The sequence below is a fragment of the Centruroides sculpturatus genome, unplaced genomic scaffold (assembly GCF_000671375.1).
Source record: "Centruroides sculpturatus isolate CEXI.00-Female unplaced genomic scaffold, Cexi_2.0 scaffold167, whole genome shotgun sequence".
In the NCBI taxonomy this organism is placed as follows: Eukaryota; Metazoa; Arthropoda; class Arachnida; order Scorpiones; family Buthidae; genus Centruroides; species Centruroides sculpturatus.
This window is the reverse complement of record NW_019384372.1, coordinates 211795-237516: the sequence shown is the minus strand read 5'-3', so window position 1 is coordinate 237516 and position 25722 is coordinate 211795. Positions and strand designations below refer to the sequence as shown.

Below are 25722 nucleotides of genomic sequence, written 5' to 3'. Positions count from 1 at the left end.
GTTTCTTGTCTTTTATTATTAAATAATAAACAAATGCATGATAAGCCCTTTATTTAGTTGCATTTTGAATAATTTGAAAATTGGCAATAAACATTTAGTTGTTCTCAGTGAAAAATTGTTTTAAACTTAAATATTCTAATTTAAAAATTACGAAAATTAATTTTCAAAAATACATGAAAAATTTATTTTTGTAGATTTTGATTAGTATTAGTGAAGAAAACAAATTTAAAGAAAAGTAACGGCATTCTTGACTTGTAGGCATTAATTAACTATTTAAAAATTAATATTGAATCAAATTTAATGATTAGAATATAAATTCATTCATAACCATGGATTTTTTCTTTTAATAGTTAGTTAATTTCATAATTGTATAAATTTATTTCTCTCTGTAATGTTTCGAGATTAACTTCATACATTCTCGGAACTGTTAATAAAATAAAATTTTCCTGGATGTCAATGAATTCGTTCAATATAATTAATTCAATTCGAATATCCTATTATTTTATCAAACAAATTTTTAAATATTTCCTTACTACGAAAAGTTTGTGAATATGTTTAAGTAACAGGAAGTTCCTTCGCTGTTTTTAATCGTGTTTCTCAATTATCTCGCAAATCCAAAATTAAATGTCCGATTTGAGCGCTAAATTAAGTTGTTTCTTTGAACGAATTTCAAGAAATTTGTTTAAAGAATTTTAAAGATAATCTCTAAGTTATTCTGTATTTTTTTTTTTTTTCTGTTCAAGTAACTAATTGAATAAAATCGTTTCTTAGAAAAGACCTCTATTAGTGCAGATGCCATTCTCGTTTTCATTACATCATAACTAATTTATATTTACTTTTTTTTAGATATATTATTATTAATTACCAGTTCGGTTGTATTAGACGTCTGAGTTGTTTAATATTATCTTGTAATATTTTATTTTTTTGGTACTGTAGATTTTCTTTCAGCTCCATGAATACGAAAAACAAGTTTATTATAATTTACTAAAGAATGCCAAAATTAAAATTGTTTAATTTTAGTACTACAGTAAATTTCTAAAGCATAATAACAACAATATAATGGGACAGATTCTTGAAAACTTTTAATAATTTTTAAGATTTTTATCAAACTTGTTTCTAATTGATTATTCTCAAACAATTTTTATAGCTACAATAAACTTTTTAGTGTGTGTTTGTGTGTAAATACACACTTAATTAACCTAAAAATCATTGATAGAACAAGTATTTAAAATTCTAGCACTCAATATAACGATAATGGCTTGGGTTTCTAGCTATATGTAACATATGGTATAATTTATTTTTTTAGAAATTTCAGACATTTTAATATTGTATAAAATTTTATACATAAATTGTTTGAGTACATATAAAATAGAAATATAAAAATGATTTAAAATGAAAATGTCAGCGTTATGTAATATATGAACAGTTCCAAAAATCGTTGGCATTCAACAACGTAAAATAAAGGCTCGTCGCTTGTCTGTTCGTTGTTAATTACCCGAAATGCTCATCAAAGTAATGTGAAGTAGCAATAAATTACTTCCGGAAAGATTGTAAAAGTTCCTATTATCCTGTCGATTGATTTAAATATCTCTCTCTTAATTTATTTAATATTTTTAAGCATATATCTGTTTAATTATTATTAATATCAGTAAGTGAAACTGTTTTAACATATTATGAGTTATTGATGATTGTAAAATGCAGCAACTTTCCTGTTTCAAAAAATGAATCTAAAGTATATAATAGTGGAAAAGGTATTAAATAAACTAAGTTATATTCGTTTTATCATTTCTTTTCGCATGGATTCAATGACAAAAATTCTGTATGAATTTTTGTCATTGGGTCACGACGTAAACAACCGAGAATAATAAAAGTTAATTAAGATGTTAATTGTAAAATTGCTTATACTTTAAAAATATATCTTCTGAATCATCACACTCGGCCGTTATTTTCGTTATTATTTTGGTTTTTTATTACATTTAGTTTGGAAGATAAAGTTTATATTCCTCATACATTTGAAAAAGATCTTTCTTGACATATTCGTTTATTATAAATACTTCCAAAATGTCTTACAATAATAATAAAATTTCCATTTTCTTTTATGACGATTGAAAAACGTTCCTTGTGTTAAATGAAATTTTATAAAATATATATATTAATTTTTATCATAAAAAGAACTTCAAAGTTATGCTAGAATATTTTATGAAATTGAAATACATCGAATATCCTAAATTGGAGTTAACTTTGATCTGTAAAAAGACATTTTGTGTGAATTCTCTCTGCAACAAGCAAAAAGGTTCGCATAAATTAGATCTTTCATCGCATAACAATTCGAGAAATGTTAGAAGACACTATAAATTTGGTTTTATTTTATTAACATAACACTTAATAGATGAAATTTATTTTCATAATAATAGCCAAAGTTTGTTAGGATTACTCTAACCTAATTGTATTTCATATATTCACACACTATAAATGTGATAGGTTCAATATACGTACTAGAATTGAGTAATAAAATTTTAAAATTTCTTTAGTTGACTAAAACTTTGAATATTAATAATTATATTTTTAATATTACATACAGTATTTATTGTTAGAAGAAACACATATCAAAGATTTTTTGTGTGTCAACATTGAAAACATACAAAACATATTTTTTCTGAGAGAACTCAAGGCTGAATATGATCCCGCCGCCTGAAAAAAAGAAATTTTACTCTGAGAAATCTATATTAATTTTCGAAATCCGAAATCATTTCAGAATGAGTCTTACAAATATTGTCAGTAATGAAGATAAAATACGTTAGTTTAATATTTTATTGTGACTTTGTCGGCCTTATCTGCAGTGATAAAGTTTATTTTCTCATCCTTACAAATGTAACAAATTGTTGTTAATTTTATTAATTCGTTTTTATTTTTAATTCATTTAAGTAATAAGCTTTATCAAAAAGAGTATGTATATATTTGTAAAAAAACATCATTTTATAAATCCAGTATATTGAGTATTAAATTATTTTGTAAATATTTTAAAAATTTCATAGAAATTGTCATATGAATAATCATATTTACAGTATTTATATAATTTTTTATTTTCAAGTTTAGTAAGAATTATTGTCATTATCCTGTATTTAATACAATTTAATTTAATGAATTTTATTATTGATAGCAAAAGTGAATTATTTGGTTTCTAATGATAAAATTAAATAATAAATTTATTTAAAAGGAAAAATACTACAGAATTTTATTATTGTAAATTAAAATTTATATATGATAATAAAAACAGAACGATTGAAACTAAATTTGTATTTTTATATAATTGTGTCAATAAAGGTTACATTGTATACCTCAATACGTTTTAAAAAAAAAGATTTTATTTAATTCTTTAATTGGATCTAATAATAATTATTCTTACTGTAAATTTTTAGTAATATAACTTTTATAGATTAAATATTTCATTTAAATTACATATTAAAACACCAAAATGATTAATTTAGTAGATATTAATAAAAACACTTCAAAGGAATTAATATACTAAAAACTTAACTTTTTGTTCGTTAAATACAAAAAATTCAAACAATAAATCATACTTATATTGATAAATACATATCAATATATAAGTTACTTTTATTCTTAATAATGGCTGAAAACTGTACTTTGATATATCAGTTTTTATAACTCACTTCTCTTTATATACAATATATAAAAGATGAATTTATTCGATATTTTCCGATACCCAGATGTCAATGGAATCGTAGTGAGTTCAGGAAGAGCAATGCTCGTTTTCAGGATATTTATTTGTCACGCTAAAATATACTATGCCGATAAAAATTTTATTGCCTCATACTACACTGCAATAAGAAAGCATCTATACCTCTCATAAGGCTAACCGAAACTAAACATCAATTTTTAATACTGCACTAAAACATTGTATCGTCTATACGTTATATAGAATAGCGCATAAATGTATATAATACATACATATAAAGGCTTGTAAAATTCATGCGAAATTTAGTTCTTTCAGTAAAATATCATTGTGTGAAATTTCTTGTAAACTTTTTTTACGATAACAATAAGGAAGTTTATTCTTCCATAATAATCATTCATGTAATTCTTTTATATTGTATTTCGTTTATTGTTTTATTAAATCTAGTAATTTGGACCGCTTGATCGATAGTGATTGTTACTTCATTCGTTTCAATTTATTTATAATTTTTTTTAAAAATAAAAATAAATTGCTTAATATTTATTATTGACGTAAAATAAACTTTAGAAGAACACGAAAATATAATTAAAAAAATATTTTCTTTTTTAGGAAACTTACTCATTATGTTGATTTGTTTTTGAAATTCAATCCGAATTAAACCGTGAAAATAACTATTAAAGCTTGGCGCCATCTGATGGAATGTAGCTAAATTTAATTTCTAAAATAATATTTTATGTCTTCTTTAAAAGTTTGTTATTGCATATAAACAAATAGTATATTACCGCCATCATCGGCTAGTAATAAAATTTTATATATAAATTTACTTTATTTTGGGTTTTCTTTTTTGAAAAAAAAAATGCGGACGTCCGATCTGTTTCGGTTCTAAATTTATCCTTTATTTTACGATTGTATAGTTAAAAAATTGAATTGGAAATCAATAAAAAGTTAAATAGATACAAAGATAACAAAATTTAAGCGCCGGCATAAAAGTTTTGTAGAGGACAGGATATAGAAAAATAGCGCGTTATATTAAATAGGGAAGTTTTTGCACTTTATATCGGCTCCATTAATAGAATTACGATCTCGCAGGATTGTTATTTTAAAATATATAAATATATAATTTCAATATTGGATGTCACGCATCTCCTTTAGCGTACGTGATATGTTTAATCCTGTAATCAACTTTAACACGTGTTGCTGCCAGTAATATTATACTCCTTTGGCCTTTTAAAACGGAAACAATTACTCCGTTGTAACTATATTAGATCCTTCATATTTTAAAATATGTATAGGTTGAATTAGGAAAGTAAAAACGTCGAGAAGTAGAGGTAGGCTAATTCACGTCATTCACTTACAAATACAGTGTATTTCCGCCTGAGTTAATTTACGTTTTATAATACGATATTCGGAAGGAAGAGGTAAAGTTTTAGTTTTGTATTCTGCAGTTTTATATTTTATATTCATTTTTTTATTTCTCGTTTATCCATTGGTCGATTTCCCCTTGCGAAACTTGGGTGTTTTAACTGTACGGAAGATGACTATCTGTCCACTCCGACAACACATTTCATTAAGTGTGGAATGTGTATATGTGTCGCCTGATGTGTCGTTGGTGGCGCGGTAATGTTAGTGTATTGTATTTTGTTTTTCCCCTCTGACAGGAAACTGTATAATGTAGCATCCAATACATACGAAAACTGCGTTTGTTAAGTTGCTTTTTGACTTAATTCTATTAAATATTAGAAAGTAATTTAGAAAAGTGTTTGTGTAACATGATTCTTAGGAATTTGAGATATGTGATAAGCAATGTAATTAATCATTATTTATTTCCCTCCAAACTATGTCTTCTGTTAGTTTAAAGTGTATATTTTAGTGTTTGTGTGTACCAGTGAAACTAAAACTTTTATTTATTTATTTCTTAATATCATCATGCCATGTTCAATTAAGGATGTTATCTTAAGGTGAGTAGTAATAGATGATGCTTTAGATAAAATTATTGCATGATTATATATATTTGTAATGTAACAGAATTGATTGATTTAATGTTTCTCTCTTGCATATTCTTTTAGGTTTTTTCTTTTCTCGTTATAAATTTTCATTCCCGGCTTTGGTTGATTAGAGAAACCGGGCTGTCCTAATATAATTTTGCTAAATTATGATAGTCTACGTCTCATTTGACCCAGAATGTGTCTTAGCTACAATCAGAATAAATTAACGATTAAAAAATATATATATTTTTGTCTGGAATGTATATTAAAAAAATTTCAAATCGAAGCATGTATAGATTGACTGATACTATTTTAAATTTTTTGTTTTGATAAACTTTTTTTAAGGTTATAACAATACTTTGTTTTGAAGGTTATAGATGAATACAGACTTAAAATATCATTTGTAAACCTTGATTCATTTTAAATTGGCAATTATCTCCCACCATAAGTTAATTTAAATGGTGTTATTACTAAACAGGAATGATAAAATGTAATATTCATGTGGTGAAGGATAAATAGTTCATATCAATTTATTCTTTATTCTTTCAGGGTATCTGAATATTTGATGGGAGATTTAGATTCAACATCTAATCAAGTCATTAAAACTCGGGTAAAGCTTTTCATTATTAAAACAATATTTAACAGTGATGATAAATATATTTTTATTTATTTATTTATTTTAAAATTTATTTATTCCAGTCATGTGATAATCTTCTTAGGGATGTTAATGAATCTGAATCTTTTGCAAGAGATATAGGTATAATGGTTATTTTATGATAATGTGTAATAGAAACTAATGGTTTCTAATTATTATTGTATCATCATATTAACCTTCAAACAACATTTCAGCTGACCTTCCTCCCAACGAAATTGATGGCTGTCTCATGCAGCATGACCATGGTGTTAATCTAGCTTTACAAAGGGCAAAAGTTTGGTCTAAATATGCAAAGGATGTAATGACATATATTGAGAAAAGGTGTCACCTTGGTAATTATTTTCTAAATATTTCTAATTAGAATTTTTTTAAACTAATGTTTGTGGATTAAACTATGTTGTTTGGAAAAGTTTATAAAGCTATATATAATTTAGTAAATAACATAATTAATGCTTAGTTGACTACAATTACTGGTGATACTTCATAAAAAAAACGTATATATATACTGTATACTAGTAAAAGTGCAGTCAACCATGCTTCAATTCCTTCATGAGTTAAAAATAACTTAATCCCAAATTTATATTAATCTAGCTTAATTGATATTTATAGTTAGAAAAAATTCAGGAATTTAATAAATGAAATGTCAACAACACTAATTTTTTTAATGTATTACATTAATTTTTTTAATGTAATTAAAACTTATTATTACTATTTATCAGGGATACTCTTAAATATTTTTATCAAACTTTAAATAATAAATTTAATTTCAAATTAAATTTTTGAAATTTTTCAATTTAGAAATTGAGCATGCAAGAAGTATATCTAAACTTGCACAGATGACACGACCAATTTTAAAAGAAGAAGTAAGTTATTGATATACTTTTAAATCCTCAATCTTTAATTTTTGTTTGTTATAAGAAATATATAATTTTATAAATAAAGCAAATATAAAAACATTATTATTAAAAATATATATATTATATGAAAGTGATTTCTTTTTAAATGAAATAAATTTTTTAAATTATTTTTCTCTAATAATACTTATAAATGTAAAACTAATTAATATACATAATTTTGTATTTGTTAGATTTTAACCTAGTTTTTAAAATTAATATTTAATATTAAGATATTTCTGTACATAAATTTTATAATTTAGTAATTAATACTTGTAGTTATTGAAGCATTAAGTTACTATTTAGTGTATTTTTGAAGTAAACACTTCAATAGTTTTGAGTTAACTTTATTCAAATTATTCAAAAACTTGGATATATTATATAGAATATATTTCAAAAATAAATAAATAAATAGCAATTCTATACTGAAAATTTTACTAATAATAGTGGTTTTGTAAATTTACTCATAGGCAAAGTGTAAGAAGAATTTTTGTAATTAAAAACTACTCAAAAGTTATATTATTTAATATTGGAGAATGTTCATTATCTATATTATAAAAATAATAATGGTAAAAATATATAAATTTATAAAACTACATATTTTTCATAATACATGTAATTCAAAGTGACTTTTTTTTTTTACTTTATTATAGTTTTGTTAAACCTTTATCATATAATGTTTAAGTTAAATTTTTGTTTTTCTATATATTTAAACTTTTTTAAAATGAAAGGTAAACCTGAATTTGGTAGTTGACACAATAAATTTTGAATTAAATTTGAAAAATTTTTAATCATATGAATACTATTTAAATTTGACAGCTTTTTCACTTTTTCAATAAAGAAGTAAGAATTAATTTATTTAATGACTGTTAAATATAGATGTTGTTACTTTCAGATAATATTAAAGTAAAATTAGTTAATAATTATTTCATTATTGAATTGTACTTAAAATATGAATAAATTAAATCTTTAATATGTTAATAATTGTTTTCATTAAAATGTCAAAAAAAATTTTGCAGAATTTTCTTCCACTCCAGTCTATATATTGTGCAGCTCTAGATCAAGATATTGAAAACTCAGGCAATTCAGTAGCTACATGCTCTGTTATACAAGGGCCAAAATTTATAGATGTAAGTTTAATATTAGAAAATATATTTGTTTATTTTATTTTATCAATTTCCTAGACAGATGGATGTTGTAAAGATTTGCTATTACTGATTTTTTTATTTATTTAATCCTTTAAAAAGATAGTCAATAAACATGACTATTTTGTAAACACAGCTAAAAATTGAAAATGTTATACATATAATTTTTATGTGCAACTTAATTTAAATTCTAAATTGTTATAAATTGAATAATTTTTTAGAAAGTTATAATATAAAAAAAAAATAATGAAACTACTAAATAAGTATTTATTCTATATTATTTTTAAATAAAAATGAATTGTTTATAGTACAAGTATAACTTTTACTTCTAAATATTTTAAAATATATATAGTTCATTAATTTCTATTTTAAAAATCTTAATAAGCACATTCATATTTTATTAAACAGTGAATTTCTGTATATAGTAAAAGAATGATGAAGTTTGCTCCTACATTTCAAATCTAACACAAATATAATTGCATTCAATAAAAATATTGCTGCTCTTGTTATATATAAAATCTTTTTATAATATACAGTGCACAATACAGTATAAATATATAAATTTTTTATTTATTTCAAGTTTATGAGAATATAAATTATTATATATACTTTTAGGTGCAGTAGTTTAAATTTATTGTTGTATAGTAATAAAATTAGTCTGGATAAGTTTAGTAATAACCTTCTGAATTTTTATTTAACTAATAATAAGAGCAATGAATATGCTCTACCATTAAATTTAATAATTTTGACTATTAAAATGTGTTTAAAAATTTTATATAATTATGATATAATGGTTATATTGAAAGTATTTAAAATGGTTGTGATAAAAGATAATTTTATTATATAAGAATAATTATCATAAATATTATATCTATGTTTTCCTAATGTTATCTCTTAAAATATCCATATAAATCTATAAATATCCATAGTTATGATATGATCTTGGCTATCATAACTTTTCTTAAATATAATAATTGCTGAAGTTCTTTTTAGTTGTTCACTATTATTTTATGTGATATTAATTTAATTTTTAATCACTTATGTATATGGATTTGGATAAGAAACTTTTCCTTATTTATAATAAGTAAATATTAAAAGAAATAATATACAAATGAATAGAGGTAACAGAAATTATATTCATATTAATGTAGTTAAACTGTTTCATTTCAAATAGTTTACAGATTGTTTTAAGATTATTTTTTTATGTTTATAATGGAAAATTTTGCTTTTGATAATTGTTCTCATATTGTTTATTTTCAAGAAAATAATGCTAATACAACAATTTTTTAAATGAGAAAACTTCGAACTTTGAGATATTAAAGTTTGAAATAGAAAGTGCTAATTATATGTTGAATCATTTATTTCTCAAGTATTGTTTGGCTTTAATAAAATCTATGAAAAAAGTCAAATTAAAAAATTGTTGTAAATAGATATGGTGTCAATTATTGACTCAATGATTGAATAATAGATTAATTGTTCTATTATTATTACATGAAGTATTTAATATTACTTTTTTTAGTTTCAAAATAATTAAAATTAAAATTTGGAATTTAAAATTTTTGTTAGTAATTATATTTTATTAACTACTTGATATATTATGTATGGCAAATGAGAAATTTTTTATTAAATAATGGTGTGTAGTTAATTTAAATAAATAATTATACAATAAAATTACAGAATAAAATTTTTTAAAATAAATTATTTATATATACTTAATATATTTAATAATAATCGTATTAAAATTATTATTTTATAATTCTGAATTGTTTTATTGTTGTCTAGCAACTTTCAAATCGACGTTCAGAACATGAAAAATCAAGAAAACAGATTAAAGAAATGTGGCAAAGGGAAATTAAAAAAATGGTTGGTTTTATTTATTTTTGTGTGTGTACATATATATTTTTTTAAATTTTTAATTAATCTTTTATTTGATATAAGAAAAATTTCTCTTATCTGAGTAGAAATACAAATTAATTTTTAAATAATATAAAAATAGAAATTTGAGAAACTTAAAAAAGAATGTAATGATTATATCAAGAAATTAAATGTTTTTTCAGTATTTTTATGTCAGTATCAATTTTTCAGTCAATTAAACGTAAAAATATAGCATAAACAAAATTTTATATACATTAAAGCACTTGTAATTTTATAAATTTGAAAACTTAATTGCTGTAGTAGTAATAAAATTACAATGTGTAAAAGAAAAAAAAAAAGATAAATGCTTAAGCTTCAAGACTCCAAAAAAATTTATAACTAGATACACCTTAGTTTTATAGCAAAAAGTAAATGTATAGGAGTGTATATTAAAACATAATGTACAATACTGTTTGTATTGTTAATGTTTCCACATAACTTTAATATTCTACATTTCAAGTCTATATTTAAAGCAAGTCTACTCCATGTAAATGTTCTACATTCTGAATTTTATATTTGGGTATTTCAAAATACGTTCTTTTTAATGTTGTAATATTCTGTTTGTGCCTGAAGAAGACCTATCAACTAGGTCAAAAATGTTTACAGTAAAGGTTAAAAATTTTTTGCTGGAAATTTAAGATTTGTTTATTTGTCATTTAAATTATTTCAGTTTAGTGCAATTAATTATCAAAAACATTTTCAGTCGTACATTGGATCAAGCGTAATTTACAAAGGTAATTAATAAATTAAAAAAAATACATAAATAACATATGTTTAAATTTTAAAATATGTTTAGATTTGAATATATAATTTTACTTATTTATTAAGTTTTTTTTAAATAGACTTTTAGTTCAGTAATATTTTGTTTGATTAACATCAAAGTTCAAATGTGGTTTAATATTTTATAATACATATTGTGTTCATCATATCATTAACATTTTTTTCATTTTATGCTTTTAGATGATATTGTATAATAAAGAGAAAAATTTAATAATTTTATTAACAAGGTTTATATAAGATTTTAATTTGATAAAAGAAAACTGAATTTCAAATTTTAGTAAGACAGAAATTTATTATTATTATTATTATTGAATATTTCTTCCTTCACAGTTTTTCTTTTTATCGTGTGTACCCAGAATATAATTTTATTTATAAGTGATTAGTCACGAATACTGGATAATATTATTATTGTATTCAGTGAAGTAATCTTTGTAGTTGACAAAAATGACTTCAGTTTATTATTGATAAAGAAGAAATTTTTGATTGGATATGTATCATATTAATATAATCATATCATCCATCTCTGTTGAATATATTTTCTTTTGATTTTTTTTTACAAGTTCTAACAGTTTCCAGATTGATGGGTAAAGATTTTTTTAATCTAGAAGGCCATTTACAAAATATTTTATTGTCCATTGATCATTTGAGCATAAACATTCCAACATCTCATGGCTCAAGCATTGTGAAAGTAGAGTTTGATTTTGTGTTTAATTTAAATAGTTGTTAATCTATAAATAAGTAAGTAATGATTCATTAATCTAGCACTTTCTGAATTTTAGTTATAATAGTTTTTCTAATTAATTAAATAATTTTGAATGTATTGAAAATTTTCAATTTGTCAATTTAAAAAATTTTTGATAAAATTTTTAATCTTTTAAAAAATTATTAGTATATAATTTTTAAAGTAATATTTTTTAAAATTAAAAAGTTTACTGTAATGATTCTTGAAATTGTTGATTATTGGATAAAACATATTGGACAAAATAAGTCATTCAGTAAAACTAATGAGTGGAATACTTTTTGGCAAGATTACTGGACAAATTGGTATTAAACAAAACAAATATGAAATAAATACCATTAAACTGCTAAAATTAGGACAAAATGATATGGAATAGTATTCTTTTTATGTATTCATTTATTTCTTTATTAATAGAGTAGAAGTTCATTAATCTAGAACCTTCTGAAAAGTAGACAATAATCCTGCATTCTGTAAATTGAAATTTGTTTGGACATTGATATGCTAAAGAGCCTCCACAGAAATCAAGTTAAAAGAGAGGTTGTGGCCAATGTTTTCAGCCCAAAACGTGAACATTGGACATTAAGCGCCACCATCTGGTAATTCTAGAAGGTTAATAATGGCATTTACTACATATAGCATGGCGAGTAGAAGTTTGGCTTAACTTCTTCATTTTTTTGTGTTTGGGGTTAAAATTATGATTTATTTTATTAAAATAATGATTATTTAAGCATTTATGAATAATATTGTAAAGAAACAGACAATTTTAATCCAGAAATTATTTAATTATTCAATTTTTTTGCAAGTGATGTGAAATACCTATAGAATTTACATATATTTCTGTTCATAATAACTTATCATAATTCTGTAGGAGTACATTTGTTCTTTCACAGCATCTTCTACCATCAGCAGTGTAATATGTTTGTAAATCTTCTAAAAATAATTTCCTGAGCTGCTTTTGGATTTACTTACATAAGCCACTACTTCCCTCAACAAAAGTATGACATAGTCCTATTGTACAGTAGGAAACACGATGCTAATTAACAATAATTATTTAGTGTTATTAAACATCCTATAAATACTTTAAAGTAGTTTAATTTGTTTATTTACCTTTGCTGGTAACATTTGTCGTTATTAAATATTTCCACCATTTTTCAATAATATCCCATGAGTCAGTGCGCAATGTGAATGTGTGGTGCAACGTGTGTTACTTAGAGTTCAAATGTCAAATGTGTACTTCTGCTTGCCGTACAAGTTTAACGTTTGAACTTCAGCTACAACCTCTCTAAAGATGGAAGTGCAGCAGTACATACTATTATATGTATGGAGATTGACCATGGGATCAAGAGTGATATAATCTTAATACAGTGCATGACTATTGTGTTATATTCAGATTTTGTTATATATTCCAAGTAATTGATGTCATAGAGACTAGTAACATACAGATGTCACAACCATTCTATAACCATTTTTAAAAAGGAACCAAGATCATTAAATCAACTTTAAAAATCTTTAATGCTAGACATTTCAGATGAGTAAACACAAACCTATTTAAGCTTTATTACAATGAAGTAGTACTCCTTTATAAATTATTCACACAAATTGTCATCCAACACCATTTCATATACAATTTTACAACTTATAAAGTTGTATGGGAACTGGTAAGTGACATGTTGACAATCTTAGAGATAGTGACTAATGCCTGCCTCTAGTGCCAAATTACTTAGTCTTTAATTAATAATAGCAGTAGTAATATAGCCCAATAAAATTTGGCAATCATTTGTTATTTAATATATAACTATCAGGTTTGGATTTGAAATCTATCTTTAGATTAATTAGTGTGTAAAAAAACAAATCAGAAGCATACAGCAAAATACAACAATGTCTGTAATATTTAGATTGCACATATGGAATTTTGCAAAAATACAAAAAATATCCAGTAATCCCTCATTTTTGATATGGCATTTCTGTGGGTTTGTAGATATTGATTAACAAAGTTATAATAACTTTATTTTTAAAGTACAATAGAATATATTCAGAAACTTATTCCAGAAAGCTATATTGCATAAACTTATTCCAGAAGCTATATTCAGTCTTCTCTTATTAATTTCAATTTATCATTGAAATTAATGAATTTATAATCAAATTAAATAAGCAGAAAATTGTTTTTACTAAATAACCTGTTTTGGAGTCCTGAATCTTTAAATGAGTAACTTATCTGCTGTTATTCTATTTTAACATGTATACAAAAATATATATGTTACAATTTTACTCTGAATAAAAATGAAATTATTATTTTATAACATACTTTTATACATATTATATTTTCATTCAATGTAGAAATTTGTCAAACTACAAAAAAATATAGTTTTGTATGGTTTTTTTGTTTATTAGCTCTACATTTTTGTTTATTTAAATATTGAAATAAAATTGCTCAAAAAACAAATTATTATTTATATATTTATTTAGCATGAAGCTATTAGTAATATGAAAAAAGCTAAAGCATCATACTTTCAAAAACAACAAGAATATGAAAAAGCTAAAGAATCAGTATTGAAAGCTGAAAACACAGAAGGTGCTGAAACCAGTAAAGTAGATAAGAAACGTCGTATTGAAGATGATGCTCTTCATAAAGCTATTGAAGCTGAAACAACTTATAAAGCATGCATTGCAGAAGCTAATGAACAAACAGTGAACTTGGAAAAAGTGAAGGTAATTTATAAATTAACTAGCTTTATTACAAATGCAATAAATTTACCATTTTTAATTACAAAGTCCAACTAAAGTTCAGGTTTTTTTAGTTATGAACTAATATTCATAAAAAGCATTAATATTTCATCTTTCATTATTAATAATATATTTCATTTCAAGGCCAAAGTTTTAAAAGAAGTGAGAGAGCTCATTTATCAGTGTGATCAAACAATGAAAGCAGTGACAGCAGGTTATTTTCAGCTTCAGTATACGACATCAACTCCTGCACCTGTCCAGGTATTAATTTATTATTGTGTTATAATTATTATATCAAACTTATTCTAGTCATACAGCTACTAAATTAAAGTAAATGTAGTTTCAGATGTTATGTGAAAGTGCTAAGTCATATGAAGTAGGCTCACAGTATATGGAATTTGTAAAACAAAAAGTATTACCTTATCGAACCATGCATAAACTTATTCCATTCACTTTTGAACCTTATTGTGGAGAAAGCAGGTTAATTTTCTGGATTTGTTTGTATAGGATAGTGCAAAAGTAATCATCTGTTTTTTATTTATAATTTTTGAAAATGTAATGAAAAAGATAACTATAATAGCATCAGTTTTTTAAGTTATGCAGATTCATCACAAATCTCCTGCCTTTAATGTTGTTTTACTTCTGAAAGGAAGTTAAAAATTGGTCTAACAAAAAAAGTCATTAAAAAATGAGTGATTACTTTTGAATCACCTTGTATTTGTTTTTATACACATATGTTATTTAACTTATATCTTTATAATTTCAGAGATAGGGAATGTAAATTAAATGAGCCTACAGAAGAAGAAGGCTCATTTAACTTTTTAAAACATCAAGTATTAGAAGCTAGACTTTCTGCAGAAAATAGAGGTATAAGTTTTATTAAGAATCATTAATAATACAAACAGCAAAATATATATATAATATTATTATTTATCAGAAAAAAAAGTTCCTTCAAAAACTTGGAATACATCTGTAAGAGCTATTGGAAGTGATTCAGATAGTATTAGTAGTTGTCCAAGTAATAAATCACAAGATACTAGCCCTACTGCTAGTCCACATGCCTCAGGAAGAAAAATATTAACAGTATCATCAGGAGATGAGTTAGAAACTGATCATGATAATGGTGATTATAATTTTACAATATTTGAAATATCTAAATATTATTAAATATTTGTGCTTAGATATTGCTTCAGTGATATATGCGATAAAGAAAAAAAAATACATTTAATTTTCCTTTTAGCAGATGGCCTTTACAATTATAATCGACAACCCACAATGTCAAAAGCTGCCGAGACTCATAGTTTTAGAAAACTGAAGACTTTATCTCGATGTCGAGAGTGTGATTGTTATGTGTGTTTTCAAGGTTTTGAATGTTCTGAAGTAAGATTTAAAAATTTTTAAATGATTTTATAATTAATTACTTAATAATTTTAATTATTATTATAATAATTGTTTCAGTGTGGTTTACCTTGTCATAAAAAATGTCTAGAAGTCTTAGCATTGCAGTGTGGTCATAAACGTCTTCCTAACAAAATGACAACATTTGGTGTTGAGTTAACAACACATGCAGAAAAATTGGGAGGGAGAATACCTCACATTATTACAAAGTGTGTAAATGAAATAGAAAATAGAGGATTATTAATTAAGGTAAGATTTAACCATAACAAAATACTTTTATGTGAATCTTTATCTTGTTTTTTTATATAATTTTTAAAATTTTTCTCTATAAAGAATTGTTTAAAAAATGTTAAAACATAATAGTAAGTAGTATATGTATATAGAAAATTTTTTGAAAATACAAATCAAATAAAGTATTTTTTTATATTTTAAATATGGATACAGATAATTATAATCATATTAAATTCCAAAAAAAAGTAATTTTCTGAAAAAAAAAAAAAGCTTTCTTATTAAAACTTTTGTTTAAAATTAAAAATTATCACTTACTAGTTTTTATTCATATTTTAATTTTTAATCCATTATAGTTTGTTAATATGTACATTTTACTCAGCACTACCTATATGAATCTGACAATATTATTATGAGGTACAATATTCAAACTTTATATATTTGACATAAGCTGTTTTATTTCATGTTTTTTGCATTTGATTATTTTTGCCAGAACTTTACTGAAGACACTATTTTTTTAAATCGTAAACATTCAAAAAATTATTATTTAATATTTTCAAAGTTTCATATCAAATTTTTACAAAGCATAAATGCGATTTATAAGCCCATCTTTAAATATTACAATTATACAAAATTATAATTAAAATTATACAAAAAATTCACCTGTTCAAGGTTTTAATTTTCTAAGTATTCTAGTCATTATAAAGTTTTCTTGGTCTGAATTTATCATATTCATTTTACTGTTTTGGATTTCAATATATAATATTAAAAACTTAACATAGGTACAATAGCAAACTTTACACAAAAACTTTTCCAAAATTTTACTTCAAAAATTTATTATAGTCATCTTTACTTTCTTGTAAATTCTAGATGAAATTATAAAATAATAAATTATATAGTTGTAAAAAATATGATAGCAGATGTATCTCAAATGATTTTTTTTTTTTTTTAGTTTTATGCCTCAGTAAATACAATTTAACACATTATTTTAATTTGAATATTAATGTTTTTCATTTTCTTCCATTTAATTTCATTTTCATTTATTTTGTAATTTCTGAAATGTAACTTATTGTACTGTACAATTTGAACAAAATAATTTGTAAATTTTATGTATGCTATTATTTAATTTAAAATATTAGTTTTCACTAATCTGTAATCCAGAAAATTTTATTGTTATATATCTACAGTTCATCAGGAATTTAAAAAATTTTAATAATTAACTAAATAATAATGTTTTTGTTTATTAGTATGACGTATTGTGTTTAGAGTACTATTTGTAATAATTTTATGTATTATTTTGTTATTTAAGAGAGATATTTTGTTGTATTTTATCCTTTATACCATAATTGTGCATCTGAAAATTTTATGGATTATTATTATTTTTTAAAATAACATTAGGGCATTTATCGTGTGTCTGGTGTTAAATCACGGGTTGAAAAATTGTGCCAAAGTTTTGAAAGTGGTGCAGATTTAGTAGATTTGACAGATGCACATCCAAATGTCATTGCAAATGTATTAAAGCTATATTTAAGACAGCTTCCAGAACCACTACTTACCTTTAGATATTATCCTGACTTCATCAATATTGCAAAAGTAAGTATAAAAATATTTTAAATATCAGTTGATTATCATACAAATTCAATTTAAGATTATAAAGGCTCTTATTATAAGAATATATTTTTTATTTTACAGTATTATCCTAGTTTGAAAGAAGAATATACACAAATAGATGAAGCTCTAAAAGAACTTAAAATATTAGTCCGACAGTTACCCATTATTCATTATACAACACTTGCTTATCTAATGCATCATTTGAAAAGGTAAAGTAAAACTTTTGTTGTAATATTTTCATATATATATAGATAAAAATAAAAATTTGATTTAAAATCGATAAAAATAAAAACTTACAGTTTAATGGAAAATAAGTTTTTGTGTGTCAATTATTACTGAATTTTAAGATTTTCTAAATGAATTTAGTACTGAGATATATAAAGTTGTCAGTTCTTGTTAATTTTTACTTAAGATAAAAATTTTTAATGAAGATGGCAATACTATATATTTTAGCTTGCCAATTTCTTCAAATCAGTAACTCAGTTAAAATTTGACAATCATTTTTGTTTGGTTAAAAAGAATGTGATAAAATTCTTATTTAATCTTAGAGTTTCTGATTATTCTGAGCATAATAACATGCCTCCTAGTAATTTAGGAATTGTTTTTGGTCCCACATTATTACGAACAAGGTCAGTATATTTTAAACAATTATTTTAAAATTTAAAACAAAACAATAAATATTTAAATACTAAATATATATTATTCAATATTTTAGTGAAGGCACAGCATCTTTAAGCTCCTTAGTAGATACTGTACATCAAACACGTATTATTGAACTTTTAATTAATTATGCTCTTGAAATATTTGATGATCACAAAGATCCAAATCAGTTTATAGAGTTAAATGTGTCAGGTAGAATATTTTGAATGTAACATTTTAAATTTATTAAAAAATAAGCATTTTAAATAATTGTTTTTTTTTTGTTGTTGTTTTCTTTTGTTTATTAGAAAAAAGAAAAGTCAGTAGAACACTATCTGGAACAAATCAAACTGGTGATGTTGATATGTTTGATGATAACCATAATAGTGTGTTGTATGAAAGTGCTCAGTGCAAGAAAACAGAAAAACAAATTTTTATGCAAGATACAAGTGATTTTACACCATCATCAGGTAATTATTTCTTCATTTGTATAATTAAAAAATTTGTTAATATTCTAAGAAACATTTTTTTTTACAGATGATTTATTAGGTTCTAGTGTAGTTTCTGATGATGATTTTCCTGATATGCTGCCAGATGATAATCTAATAAGAAAGTCACCATTGCTTCCTTACAATAAAGGAGTGTTAAGACAGTCGGATAATTTATATACACTGCAAAGAAAAGAAATATTAAATACATTAGATTCCAGAACACAGTCTTCTTCACCTGCAGTATCAGAAACAAGTCATTCCAGCATACATAGTGTGCCTCTAAAGTCATTTGAGGAAGATTCTATTGCACCATCTGATGTTGGAAGTTTTGATGAACCACCTGTGCCACCTCCAAGGAGAAATGTTGCTTTAAGTTCTGATAAAAAATATACTACTGAACATTCAACATCATCTGCAGAAGATAGTGGAGTAAATAGTCAAGAAGAAACTAGTCAGGCATCTTGTGCATTTTCATCTGTAACTTCCGTCAATATGAGCAGTTCTGGAAATAGACTCTCGACATCTGCTATAACTGCAGAATTAAGACGACAGTTTTTTGAAGCCCCACCTCAATCTATGATTGATTTAAGCTTTGTTCATCCTTGTTCAGGTCTTAGTAGTGATTCAAAACATTTTAGTGAATATATTGATGTTTCAAAACCAACTTATCAATCCACTCATAGTACTCCCAAGTCTATAATAGAAGGATATTCTGAAAGAGAAACTACTTCAAAAGAAAGAGGTGATTATTCCATTTACTATTTAAAAATATTTGTACAAGTGTATGAAGTAATTCAAATAATTTAATCTGATTTTTGTAATTTTCAAGTTAAGTTATTATTATTATTATTACAGAATTAGATTGATTTTGATAGAAAAATTCAATCAATAATCAAAACCAACTTTATTGTAATCTAGAAAGATTACAATAAAAACAATTTCTAATATAAAAAAAAATCCAGCAATGAATTGTCTTTGGCACCATCTCTTGCAAGATTTCGTTAAAAACTAACTTTTGCCCTTTTATAATAATTAATAGTATAAAAAGTTTAATTCTGAAGGTAGAAATGAATTTTACAAAAAATTGTAAGTACTATTAATAGCATCAATATCTCTTATTTACAAGTTATCTATACCATTCCAAATTTTGTTAATTAACCATGATTCCATCCTGAGATAGTAAACAAAATACATGCTAACATGCATGTGTCAAAGAAATTTTAGGAATTTTCCATGTTTTTACTTTTTTGGGTTCAGGAGGTTTCAAAACATGGAGATTTTCAAAAACACTAGGCTCAAATTTGATACAATTTCAGTACTTCCCATATATATCACAAGCTGCAAAGTAAAAAAGCTGTAAAATTAACATAACAACATATTTTAAAATAATTATTTAATTTGTTCTCAATTTTCCAAAACCATGTTTTATAATTTTCTATGATTCTCAAACACAAGACCGTGCTACTATTTAAACATTTGGCGTTTCAACTGAATAAAGATGAAAAAATGCCAAGTGTTTAAATAGTAGCACTGTCTTGTGTTTGAGAATCATCATAAATTATTTAATTCTTTAGATTGAATAGCTAATTTGGAACAATATTTTCATTAGAATAAAACTAAAGAATTTTTAAATTACGACAAAAATATTTCAATAACTATGGATTTTGTTTATAAGTTTAACTTTACATTTTAAAAATTTATTAAAAATATAAAATTATGATTTTCATCTAAAATCTATGGTTAAGTACAAGGATGAATCATTTGAAATTACTTCTGTATATTATGAATATGAAGTATTTGAAACTACAGGCATACCTCGACTTACGTCGTTCCGATTATACGTCGCTTGTCAAAAAAGTATATGGAAAAATAAAAATCAAGTTTAAGTCATTTTATTCGACTTTACGTCTGTCCGCCACAAATATTGAAGTCGTAATATCACTAGAAAAGCATTTAAAGCACATAAAATCATATTAAAATATATACATTTACAACTATGTATGGTATTTACAGTACATGCATTCGTAAATTTAGATTACTTTTTCTGTACTATATTAAAAACTAAAATTTATTTGTTTGTAAGCTTAAAATAGATCCTTATTAACCATACATTACTAAAAATGCATTAATAAATAAAATACAGAACCGGGAATGGTAATTTATGGTTTAGCCTAGTGATAAGTAGTTTCGGAGACAAGTAAATTCAACTTACCTCGTTCTCCTGGAACCAATTACCGACGTAAGGCGAGGTATACCTGTATATTATAAAATTTTAACCAATTTCTTAATTAAAAAAGGTTAAATGATGAGTATTATTAATTTCAACAATAAATATACTTAAAGGGAAGTAATAGCATTTTCTATCATCAAAAAGATTTTACTTTTGTTTCATATTCAACAAAATATTCAATTGTTATTTGATTAAAAATATATACAATATGTATCAAATATAATTATTGAAGAATGAATTTTTAATATTTATCAAGTTCAAATTAGATACAGTTTAATTAATGTTAACGTCTTTTATACAGTAATATATTAAAGATAAAACATTCTTTTAAAATGCAAGCCTAAATAGCCCTGTATATTCAATCAAAAGCTTAAATTAATTAGATATTTAATGGTACTGATAGTCCTTTAATAATTATTTAGATCTTTGATTTTTCTTTAAGACATTGAAGAGGAATGATTTAAGTAATGATTTATTGATGAGAGTAAGATGAATGATTTTCGTCATTCTTAAATCATTCCTCTTACATATTTACTTAAGAAATAACCTCTTAAATTTAACTTTTTGTAATATATTTTCATCATGTTATATACCTTATATATTATATAATGTATCACATTCTGAAAATATTAATTTATTTTTTTTAAATCCCTGAAAAATTTTAACTTCAAAATTTCTTTTCATAAAGTTTTATTTATGTAATGATTTTAAAAGTTTTAATAAAATAAATCATTATTAACTTTCATATCTTAATAAAATATTTAGTGTCATACCTACTCTTTATAACTATTAACAATTTTTCAGACTTAATATAAATTATATTTATTTGCATATTTGAAAACTAATTTTCTTTTCTTAACTGCATTTTTCTTTATTCAATATTTGTTTAGTTAGACAATATAAAGCATTTACATGTAATTTATAAATCTTGAATATAATAAACATTTTTGCATTTGTTTGTTTATAAAATTAGAAAATATAACAAAATTACCACTGACAATAAAATACTAATAAGCTATTAAGGTATATAAAAATTATTTTATATCATATTTTTAAAATTTTGATTCCAATACATAAATATTTTTTTTTAAAAGTTCAAGAAGATTTAAGTTCAAGTGGTAGTAATTTATATTCCAGTCCATTATCTGAGAGCATTAGTTCTCTCGGACAACGTTACATGCCATCACTTAGTTCATCTTACAGTAGTAGAACTATTTTCAGCTCGACAGGAGCAACATCTGGCATAAATTTACCTACTAAAAAGATTAACAACTCAAGGTACAGTTGTCTTCTCTTAATTACTTTGAAATATTATTAACATAACAATTTATTAAAATTTATTATTTTAGTCATTCTTTGGTGCATAATAAAGACTTGCAAACAAAACAAGGTAGTAATGGAGATAGTGAATATTCTAGTCAACAAACTGTTTCTTCTTCTAAAAGCTCAGAATCTTCACAACAATACATCACAACAAAAATGTTAATGGAATCCGGTTCCTTATTAGAAACAACGCAGCATTCTGAGAAAGCCGAGAAACTGACGCAGAGCGAACTGTCCATTTTAACTTCGTCTGCCACCTCAGGCGATCCGCAGGAAATCGGGACTTCCAAGATGACGGACAAATTCTCTCCCAGCAGACAACCTCGTTTTGTGTGAGCATTCATTATTGTGTCTTGTATATAAGTGGATAATTGTGTAAAGCACATTGTACATAATCAAACTACAGACAGAAATGAAATTATTTAAGTGAAAAGAATATACTCATCTAATCATATATATTCTGTTATAGTTCAGCTTGCAATTTTTTCATTTTAATAATAATTTTAAAGAAAATTGCATTGCTTAGAACTTTTTACAATTCAGATTTGCTTTGTTGATAGTATGACTGTTTCATACAGATACAGGCATATTGTAATAACATAATTTGTGCCTTATTTTTCTGTAAATGTTCCTCTCTAATATACTAGTCAACTTAGCTTCTACTCCTATCATTTCAAAACAGTATTATCAAAACAAATTGCGTTTCATTTATATACTGTATATTACATTGGCTGATAGTGCAAAGACAGGTTATATCTGTCAAAAAAATAATCATTTAGTTAAATTTGTGATAATGTTAAAAATTTTTACAGTCCAAGAGATATGTACAAATGTTCAGAATTAAAAAAGGATATCTGTATAAATATGCACTGCTTGTATTTTAGAAATATATTTTTAATGTATGAAAACAGAACAGCAAAGAAACAAATTGAAAATGTCACTGATAATCTGATGCAAAATTTATGAGTCAAAGTTAAAAAATTTTATTTTTAACTATAAATTATCCAAAGAATTAAATTTTCAAATTTTAATTTACTAAGAGACTATTTTTTTACATATATATATTTTTTAATACTTGAAAATTGCTTTTGTTTATTTACTAATAGGAATTTAATTAAAAATTTTTACTTTATTTTCTGGTCCAAATGGCAAAAAATTTTTTAATACCTCAGTAAAAATTGTATATGTTCTGTTTAAAAATCTTAAGGTAAATATCCACTTTTATTTTTTTTAGCATTATAAAAGAAAGATTAGAAAATTATTTTTTAAAAAAGAATTTATTGGTTTTTTCAATGATCACAAATTAGTTTTAATACAAATATGAAGTGGAATGAGCAAAAAGTTATCGAAAATACGAGTCTGTATTTCGAGTTCATTCACGCATTTTTAGTTAAAAACATTTGCAACAATAATATAATTTTTTTTCTTTTAGGTGTTATTTTTATCAAAATTTGACATCTAATATTTTCCGGAATACACGTTTTTGATACAATATTTCTTCTCTGGTACAAAAGAATAACAACCTGAGGGTTCAACAAATAAATCCGCATCAATACCAAAGGATATCACAGAGTATTATTATTATTATTTTCATCTTCACTTTATTATTATTATTTCTTTAATTTAAAAAGATATGGAAGATTTTTTGAGGGAATTTAATTTCGTTTTGTTTTTTTTACCTAGATATGATTATGGGTATTAATGTTATAAGGCCTCTCTTGAAACTTTTCCTATAAATCCCCAAGCTTCATAAATACTCTACAATGTCACATTTAATAGTTGGTTGAGATAAGTGCCTGGATGATCGATAGGGTTTTCTAACGGTATGAGGCACGTAATGCCTTTCTTGTATAACAGATACTCTAGAAGCGGTTTGTGGTAGTTCTGCACTGTGTCTTCGTATAGTCTCAGGGGGTATTAATCTGGAATATCTTGCATTACCTGGAAATAAAAGTAAACACGCGTATTAAATTAAGTAATGGCTCCTATATATATGCGCATTATGAAAGCTACCTTCTTCTTCATTTAGTTTATTGACTCTCGATTCTTCATCATCGTGAGCTCTAGGAGTTGGAGGTGACTCGCTGCTACTAGATGCATCCGCATATTTTGCTATCAAACTAAATTCTTCCAATAGAGAACGGGGTCTAAGTGATATCTTATTGTTCATAATTACGTCCGTTGGCGAGTGGTTTAATTCGGGACACGATTTCTCGGCTCTCACTCGAGTTGGCTCCTCGTCCACTTCCAGAATAGGGAAACGCACCGAATGAGCAGAAATTTTCCTGTTTACAAAGCAATAAACTTTACTCCGTGCCTTGAAAAATAAATTATCAAAAGAAATTCGTTACCTTTTTTGATATTCCGGTTTGATTTCCAGTAATTGCATTTCGGTCGAGATATACGAGCTTTTTGATATCTCTTCAGAATATGTTTCTGCTGCAATGTGCGTAGATTACCGTTTAAAAAAAAATAAAAATGGTTATTTATACGAGTATATATAAATATATTTTTAATGCTAAGTACCTACTCGCACCATAAGAAATGACAACTTCTTCGCAAGGTGAAGAAGAATCTTCCATTATCGGTGACGATACGTGCATTCCGTGACTAATGATGATCAGTGGTTCCTCCAGTTCTTTCAATTTTGCCATTATTTTTTGTAGTTTTAGTGTAGTCTAAATATGAAATTATGTAAATTTCACGTAATACCGAAGATATACAAAACAAATGTTCATACCTCTTCTAACTTTTTTCTATATTTCCTATTGTCTTCTTGTAATAATTTTAATCTACAATGAATAGTCTCGTCTTGCGAACTTCTCCGTGATTTTTTTAAAGGCTTTAAAGTTGCCCTTACTCTTGTATGAGCCCCGTGGGGATTTCTCCATAACTCGAACAACTATAAACAATCATAATCTTTAAAAAAATTATATTTTTTAAATATCGAAAACTAGATATTTTCTAATAAAGTAAGGAATATGGGCTCACCAGTCTCACCTTGGGTACAAATACCAAACATAGAGTCGCCGTAGAGCAAAATATTATAAAAGAAGAGATGATGACGAATGCGGCATCTTGGTGTTCTCTTAACAGATAAGACACTGCAGCACCCATAACGCACATGATTACCACGTTGTACACGCTCATTCCTATATATTTTGAGTCGTTAAGAGCGGGGATGCTCACGTGACGCGTCTCCCATGCCAAAAAACATCCGAATGCCTGAAATAAATTGGTACCACTGTATAATTTTGTGACGTAGTTGAC

The 25722-nt window shown here is 24.5% G+C and overlaps 2 protein-coding genes across 5 annotated transcripts in view; one reads left to right on the top strand and one right to left on the bottom strand.

The window, feature by feature from the left end:
- Positions 1 to 5057: 5057 nt before the first annotated feature.
- LOC111615120 (rho GTPase-activating protein 29-like) lies at positions 5058 to 23482 on the top strand. Of its 2 annotated transcripts, none has more exons than XM_023356528.1 (22): positions 5058 to 5655; positions 6232 to 6292; positions 6382 to 6439; positions 6532 to 6669; positions 7136 to 7200; positions 8250 to 8360; positions 10158 to 10238; positions 14275 to 14517; positions 14677 to 14793; positions 14873 to 15012; positions 15299 to 15399; positions 15470 to 15655; positions 15776 to 15912; positions 15991 to 16179; positions 17557 to 17751; positions 17851 to 17978; positions 18318 to 18398; positions 18485 to 18621; positions 18717 to 18878; positions 18946 to 19641; positions 22224 to 22407; positions 22479 to 23482. In XM_023356528.1, the coding sequence occupies exons 1-22, from the start codon at positions 5624 to 5626 to the stop codon at positions 22786 to 22788; spliced, it is 3552 nt and encodes a 1183-aa protein (XP_023212296.1). In that variant the 5' UTR covers positions 5058 to 5623; the 3' UTR covers positions 22789 to 23482. The 2 variants fall into 2 exon arrangements, with proteins under 2 accessions (XP_023212296.1, XP_023212289.1); XM_023356521.1 differs by having other exon boundaries at positions 15773 to 15912.
- Positions 23483 to 23672: 190 nt separating this feature from the next.
- The window catches only part of LOC111615076 (gamma-aminobutyric acid type B receptor subunit 2-like), a 50827-nt gene continuing 48777 nt past the window's right edge, over positions 23673 to 25722 (bottom strand). Inside the window, exons 15-20 of one of the 3 annotated variants that reach the window (XM_023356474.1) lie at positions 25453 to 25677; positions 25193 to 25354; positions 24983 to 25130; positions 24804 to 24891; positions 24466 to 24737; positions 23673 to 24393 (exon numbers count right to left, since the gene is read on the bottom strand). In XM_023356474.1, coding sequence (XP_023212242.1) covers positions 24200 to 24393; positions 24466 to 24737; positions 24804 to 24891; positions 24983 to 25130; positions 25193 to 25354; positions 25453 to 25677 — 1089 coding nt within the window. In that variant the 3' untranslated portion in view covers positions 23673 to 24199. Of the gene's footprint in view, positions 24394 to 24465; positions 24738 to 24803; positions 24892 to 24982; positions 25131 to 25192; positions 25355 to 25443; positions 25678 to 25722 lie in introns of all 3 variants that reach the window. The other 2 variants (XM_023356467.1, XM_023356457.1) reach the window with 2 other exon arrangements.